At 41.4% G+C, this 7773-nt stretch overlaps 1 protein-coding gene across 1 annotated transcript in view; it reads left to right on the forward strand.

Moving 5' to 3' along the window:
- The window catches only part of slc43a2b (solute carrier family 43 member 2b), a 44959-nt gene extending 37186 nt beyond the window's left edge, over positions 1–7773 (forward strand). Inside the window, exon 14 of the mRNA XM_066696070.1 lies at positions 426–7773. Within this exon, the coding sequence (XP_066552167.1) occupies positions 426–587 (162 nt within the window). The 3' untranslated portion in view covers positions 588–7773. The remainder of the gene's footprint in view (positions 1–425) is intronic.

Consider the following 7773-nt stretch of genomic DNA (forward strand, 5'->3'; position numbering starts at 1 on the left):
AGCCTGATTTTGCTTCGGTCTGCTTGTCGTGAGTTCTTCCTGACCACAGATTAAATGTGTTTTGCAGCATCAGGAGGCAGACATGTCTTAACAACAACTGATAAAGATTTCAAGGAAAGCAGGGATATAGAAAATCTAAAAATGTCACCTTGATGGTAACATACTGTTCCCTTCTGTTGGTTGCAAGGCTGTAGATTGTAGACAGTTGTGGACCATGGTAAACAAAAATGTAGAGAGCATACAGTGAAGGAATTAAACACAACTACATCGTTCCACATTGTATACATGCACAAAGTTGGATTTCAGAGATTTGCTAAACCATGTACGTCACCTCTGCGTCACAACTGCATAATAACAATGTCATCCACACATGGACTCTCCTTCTGTCGCGTCACACTTGCTTCTTTCCTCTCTCACGTGCTCAGGTGAACATCGGGCTCCTGGGAGTCAGCATGCTGGGCTTCTGTCTCCCGATCTACCTGCTCTGTTTCCGCCAGCAGCTCCGGAGGAAACGGAAACAGAAAGCAGAAGACGCCAAGATTTTCATGAAGATCAATGGCAGCAGCAAGCACGAGGCCTTCGTATGAGGAGAGAGAGGACTCTCTGTATGGTACCCGGCAACGTGACCAGGCCGCACTCTTCGGACTACTCTCACACACACAGTACACTCCCAGTGCACCCTTCTCGGCTCACACACATACACACACACGCACACGCACACGCACTACACACACGCACGGCTCCTGCATTGATTGCAGACAACCTGATCGATAATGCTGTTGTTGCTGAACTCCACCAGCTCCCTATACATCATCTGTAGCCACCCACTGTGGGCTATGGGATATGTTCTCCTTGTTTGTTTGTTTTTTTTGTTATTTTTTTATATATATTTTATTTTATTTTATTTTGTGGAATCTGAGAGGGGATTCCAGACTTGGAATTGGGAAAAAGTTCACTCTGCCTGCCCTGTAGGATTTGACAAGGATTTATACAACGCTGTTTAGATTGCACTGCCGTTCAAAAAAGGAAAGTAATTATTTCTTAACAAAAACAGACAAACCAAAAAAAACAAGAGTATTTTATTTAATTTTTAATCTGATGTAATAGTCAGTATTTGTTTATGCCCTTTACCAACCACAGTGCTTCATGACTTGTGTTGTTGCATAGAGTTTCCCATACATGGGTTCTCTCCATGCCTGTTTCTTTGTTTTGTCTTAAAGAACAGTTAAATCCGGAACTTTGGGGGGGTGGGATTATATTTTTCCTTTTTACCTCCTTACACATTGGTGCTATGTTTCTTTCTAGTTGATTTCTCGTCTGCGAATCAAAAAAAATCTATTTTTCCGGCTTTTAATCTGTTCAAAAAAATCAATCTCTAATTTAAAAAAACACCACCTAATGCCACATAAGGTCTCGGATGTAGAGATTAGTTTTTTTCTCATATATTATAGCACATTGTAACCAACACAGAGTAAAACTAGTGTTAGCACTTTTAGCTATTGAAAGTCAGATTGTGTGACTGTAAGGAATCATCAGTAATTATAATTTCGCACACATCTGGACAACCCCTTTTTTTTACTTTAACGAGGCAGATGTTTTGGGGGAGGGGGCAGTATAGCAGCAGAACTCTTGCATAACAGTAGAGGTATGACCCCGATTCTGTAAGGCACTTGACACTCCTTTGGCAGAAAAGCAGCCCATAGTGTTTCAAGCCTCCGAGAGAGCTAGCTGTTGGTTATCAATCACAGCTCCGACTGAAACTGTGTATACGCACTTAATCCCTTCAGAGGGGAGCAATTAACGCCGGGGACGCTGGCACTGCAGCAAAGGAGCATGCCATTCCTCCTAAAGAACTAGGGATGCCAACTCAGCTGGCACACAGTTGTCCCAGCCTTTCAAAACGTCGCTTTAAGGTGGTGGTTCGGATGTGGCGGACGTAATGTTGTTGTGACATTCGAACACTGTTGGCATCAGACGTAGTGCTGCTGCAACATTACACAAATGCAGGGGACTTTGGTTGGATGTTTGTTTTTAAATAACGTTACTAGGATGGAACTTTTCCATTTTTTTGTACATACTCGTCTGTAATAGCTGTTATATAATCAATCAGTTCAAACTTGAGTCTGCAAACTGACGTTGTCCGAACCTGAATTCACATGGGCAGTGGTGACGGCCTGTTTGTTTGTTGGCGGGGCAATCCCTAGGTTCTTTGGTGTCCAACTGCATCCGTAAACCATTAGGGGTGATAACAAAAAGAAGAAGAATTGAATAATACAGAAGCACTCCTGCACTGACGCTGCGAATCACAGGTGTCAGTAATCGCCAGAGATAACCTGAAAGCAGACTTTACTTGTTTGCTGTAGCGCTGGCCCCCTTTAGATCTGGCACCCGAGTTGTGTCACGAGCACATGCACAAGTCCTAATTGGCAGGGGATGCTTTCGATGCTGGACTTCATACCAATGCGGCATTATTTAGTCTTCTTCAAAGTGAACGAGTGACTTAAGCCGCCTGTCTTTCTACACGGCCAAAGACCCTCACCCCACAATACCTCAGCCAGCCTGTGTCCTCCAGCATCGGCTGCATCCCTTTGCGCCTTTTGTGTTGTTTACTACCAAAGCCGTGACTACTGCATGCTGGGTAATGCCTTTGAGCAAAAAAATCGAGGGGGAGCATGTGACGATTTCCTGGCGATATGTGGAAACTAATGACTTCTGTTTCAAGTGGCCTTTGTGTGGGTCCCATCGTGGGCAAGCGTGAGACTAACTGACCTCTGAACCAGGGAGCCCAATTTCGACACAAAACACAATTTTAGGGCATCAGCGATTTACAGCATTGCTCACTGGACTTTTCAATCCAATACTTGAATTAACTGTTTAGAGAATGAAAAGTATTTATAGAGTATGATAATAATAATAACAACAACAACAATATGGGACGCTGTTTGCTGCACACTACAAAAGAGACAACTGAATTCCTCGTTTCATACAATGCGGCCTATGTTTTAACTTTCTGAAAAGCTGAAGTCGACCTAATTGCTACAGTATGTTCCTGTGTGACCACATACTCATACACACTTTAATAAGAATTTAACAAAAATGGATAAGTGTGAGCCCTTATTATTATTATTAATCTGCATGGGTTATACTGCATTGAATCCAGGTGCCTGCAGTTCCTGGGCATTATGTATCTGCACCCCCCGTCTTATTTGAGGGTGGCCTTGTAGTAAACAGCTTAGCAACCCGATCAATAAGTGTCCCACCCACTCCTGAATAATTTTACATAATGTAGACCTTGTGTCCGTAACTTGTACTTGGTGAACAGGACTTTTGTATGTTTTGCACTTGATACTATACAAATTATTATTTTGTTTCCTCTTAAAGTGCAAGAGATTCATAATACACTTGACAAGCAATAACATTTCAAAGACATAGAGCTTACAGACACTACCAAAACGGGCAGATCACGGTGCATGCAAATGTTTTTTTCCAAATCTAGTACAATGCAACCTTGTACTCTTCAGTATGGTATTATTTTTTGATGTATTTTTGGTTTGTTTGTTTCTTGTTTTTATTTTTATTTTTATTTCTGTCTTCGTTCCTTGAAATAAGTATCTTTATCTGCCGTATATATTTTGAGCTTTTGTCGTAACTGATATCAAGGTATGTTCATCTTTGAAATATATATATATACATATATATCCTAAATATGTAAATGTACCACAGGACTGATTCAGGAAGAATAACAATAAGTAACAGATGTGTAAAATGAGATTAGATAAACATACCTTCAAGACTGCAGTCTCAAGCTGCTCTCAGTCATTGTAGCAATAACCTGCCCTGTTGGCGGCAGTAGACGGATGTATTGAGAGACAAAATGCCCCAGTGAAGCATCGCAGACTTGAAACGCACCCCACCGGACCAGTCAGGGTTTTTGGTTTGGGTTTGGGGCTCTGGGGTACCAAACACAGGACGACATTCTCTTCACTTGATTAAGACACATCTGACTTAACCGGGCATTTGCTAAGCTGTGTCACAGGTGCAGAGAACTGATTCTCGCCCCCCTGCATTGGCCACAGGTGCTTCACGCTGGTCAGTATAACAATTGCACTCTTTCTACTCACTGGCACTTGCAGACTTGACTTTAAAACAAGGAGAGCCAAAATGACGCCTCTGCTGTCTGCTGTAACAGCCTTCCCGGCGATGCCCTTTATGCCAGTATGCCCGGCGTTAGTCAGTGAAAAGCCTGTTGCCTACCTGTGCACGGGACTGTTATCATAAAAGTGCTACCTTTGATTCCCTTGCTCTCAAACATGCAGCTGCAGTCCAATTCTAAAGCCTACTGTCCCGACTCCGAAATCGCCAGCACGGGGGTTGACCGTTCTCAGTTCGTTTCAGTGATAACATCTGCTTTAAAACTCGACTCGTTTCTCTGAGGTCCAGACTGCAATTTCTCATGACTGTTCTCTGATGTGATAGTTTGGTGTGTGTTTTTAACTCTTTAATTTTCAGAGTGTGCTGTAAAAATGTTCACAGAGAAAAAACTGAACCAAAAAACGAAGAAAGGGAGAATCTTTTTTTTTTTTAATTGACTGTTAAACTGCTCTCCATGGATAACTGATAAATCCCATCCTTCAAAGACCTTGCCATGTTAGGCAAGAGATCCCTTATGAAAGTTTACCACCCTATTTTTGCACAGTAATTTGACCATTCCCCCATGGTTAAACCATACAGGCTATGCTTTGTGATGGTTTGATACCTTTCAGTGCTTTGCCATGATTGCACTTTGCTTTCCCACACTTATTCGTGGTGGTTTGGCCATGGTATACTCCAGTAAACTTTTATAAAGGTTCCAAAAGACCGTTCTGGGCATTTATACAGGGGCTTCTTCTGTTGGCTTCAGCTTGGACACCTTACTGTGATGTCAGAGAAAAGTGAAGTCTGGGCCTCTTTTCTTTTCTTTTTTTTTTTTCCTTCTTGTTCTTTAAATCTCTCCCTTAGCTGGAATTTTGTAGCCATATCCAGATAATAGAACCGAAGCCAAACAGGTTCATGAAGTGTGTGCCACCTACTTTTAGGAAAAAAACAAAACACAAAAAAAACAAATCAAATCATAATTTAGAAAATATAAGAATCAAAGCCATTTACTCTCCCTTTATTTGATGAACACACAATAGGTATCTGTCAGAGGGCATTAAAAAAGTCATTTGACAAAACATGTCTGCGATACCAAGACATGCTCCAATTGCTGTGACAGCCGATTAAATGACATTTTCATTTTGTGGTTTGTTTGTTTGCAATGAAGTGGCAAAACGTTACCTGTAAATGTTTAAATACTTGATGACTCGTTCGGAACCAAAGCAGACCTTTCAAATCACGGCCCACTCTGACAGCCCACCCGAACCACGCTGCTAGAACAGAAGCGCCTCTGTCTGGTAGTTCTTTTCTCAAGTCCGCTCCGACCTGCACACACGCACCTTAACTTTGATCGGGAGTACAACAGAGTGAAGCCTACCGTGTTTAGCTTAATGGCTTTTTCAGGAAAACAAAATCTGACCAGAGATACAGAATCCGCTCGCAAGCAAGTCCAGATCGGTGACTGCGATTGTTTCGCCGCCCGTTGAGAAATTGTGCAATATGATGTCTCGTTAAGAAACTTGAACCCCAACTCTCAGCCTAGTGGGGGAGAGTCCAAGTTATTAACCCAACGCTCCGAAAATCCCTTTTAAGGGGGAGCGTTGTTTTTCTTAATGCTGCTGTTTATGGCTAGACTAGTGTTCTAGCTTAAACCCTGTCCCTTTGTTTTGCCTTTAGCGTGTATTGATTCTGTATTTAGAGAGTGCATATATCGATACAAGATGCCGAAACCATCTGTGCTCTTTCGCCGCCGCAGTCTCCGAAGCGATCATCCGTAATGCTCCCTGTTGTCCCCTGATATTTCTCTTTGAATGTATACCAGATCACCTCCGTACGATCAGCCAAGTCCAGCCAAGTAGATTGGTTTTGTGCTCTTGGTCCTCAAGTCAGCGAAACCCTGCTCCAGTTGGAAAATGTAGAGAGCTAGACTGAAGAATAGACGGCGCACTGTGTGAATCTTTAAGTGGCTACGTTGAGAGGTCTGCCTTGGGTCTTTTCGGAGATTTTTGCAATCAGTATTCAAACGTGTTTCTGACGTGCAAAGTCAAATCGGTTCACCTCCTGTATATATTTTTTGACATGATTTATGCAATATATATTGGCTCGCTTGCTTTCAAACATGTATGTCCGCTGTCCCTCTCTGTCTCTGCAGCTCATCTTTGTTAATCCATGTCGGTTTCTTGGTGACAGCACAGAGATCTGATGACCTTTATTTCCTTCTGTGGTTTCGTATTTGCCCCTTTCATAGTTCCTTCCGGTGTGCCATCGTGTAATTCTGCCAGTGAGAAGAAAATCGACTATTTAATACATAAATAAACACATTAAGAGCTGATGCTCTCATCGAGTCTTCTTTTTCACTTGAAGAATTACGTGACACCCAACCCTACCTCAATAGTTTATTACTGAAACTTTATTTTCCGTTTAATGAATCTCCAGTGAATGGAAAACAATTATAATAATAATACGGTATTATTTTTTGGGAATGATTCATTAAACGCTCGAGTCGTCACCAGATCATCTGAGACACCAGCGTGGGTTAACAAGGCTACTCACAGCTTCTACAGGCAGGCGGGGGCAGCAGTAAATAATTAGCTTGAAAGTTGAGCAAGCCTAAAGACTCGCATTAATATGCACACGTAGACAGGGTTACCGTGACAAAGTACATGCGTGGTTCACAGACCGTTTTATTGTTAACATTTAACACTGTGTGAGGAAGCCAGGGCCCCGGGATGGCGGTGGCCTTTGCATTTCTTTCTTTTCAATGCCAGGGAACAGCGGGTGGTGTTTGCTGTTCCGTTTTGCGTCCGCACTGAGCCTTAAACAGGTGTCAACCACGAAAGTGTTCTGTCAAGACGTCCAGCACTGTTTTAAATAACCTTGTCCTGAAAAAGAGGCAAGCATTTGACTTCCTAACCATGCAGTACTGTCGTGCCAGTGATGGGTCAGGGGTCAGCACTTTATTACCTGATATCGTTTCCAGTTTTACGTTTTGTTTGTTATAAAGCATTTTCTTCAGTGTTTGAAACTAAACTGTTAACAGGGGTGTTAATTGCCATTGCCATTGACAAACAAGTATTTCTTTTCCGTTAGAAGGAGTGAATTTGTAGACGGTGAATGCACTAAATGTGTGCTAAGTTGAAGAAGTGCTAATTGTGACCCAGTTTCAATGACTGCAGGGTGTAAGGAAGGCACAAACTATATAATATATCTGCAGTAATATATCTGTATTCCTTTGGCTTCTTTCACTGATGCAGGACGGATGATAAAAACAAAAAAAAAAAACACGAATGGTTTTCCCTGGCTTATTCATTTCCTGTTCTGTTTTTTGTTTTGTTTCGTTTATGCTCTGTGTTTTTATTTTTATTTCATTTTTTGTAATCGTTTTATTTTCTCACTTGTGTGTCAATATTTTTTATACACATTCATTAACTTGCTCTTTTATAAAAGAATAGCCATCACTGTTTGAAAAATCGAGTTCTTGCTGTTTTTGAAAATCTCGTTTTAAGTTTATTTTTTACTCTGTTGCTCATTTGAAGTTGTTTTCTTTTTCTTGTATGACTTTAGTCTTTATTGTTGAAATAGAAAAGAAAAAAAATGATATGACAAAAATAAATATAAGCTGAAAGTAATTTGTTAAAA

Source organism: Amia ocellicauda, chromosome 22 (assembly GCF_036373705.1).
Source record: "Amia ocellicauda isolate fAmiCal2 chromosome 22, fAmiCal2.hap1, whole genome shotgun sequence".
Taxonomy (NCBI): domain Eukaryota; kingdom Metazoa; phylum Chordata; class Actinopteri; order Amiiformes; family Amiidae; genus Amia; species Amia ocellicauda.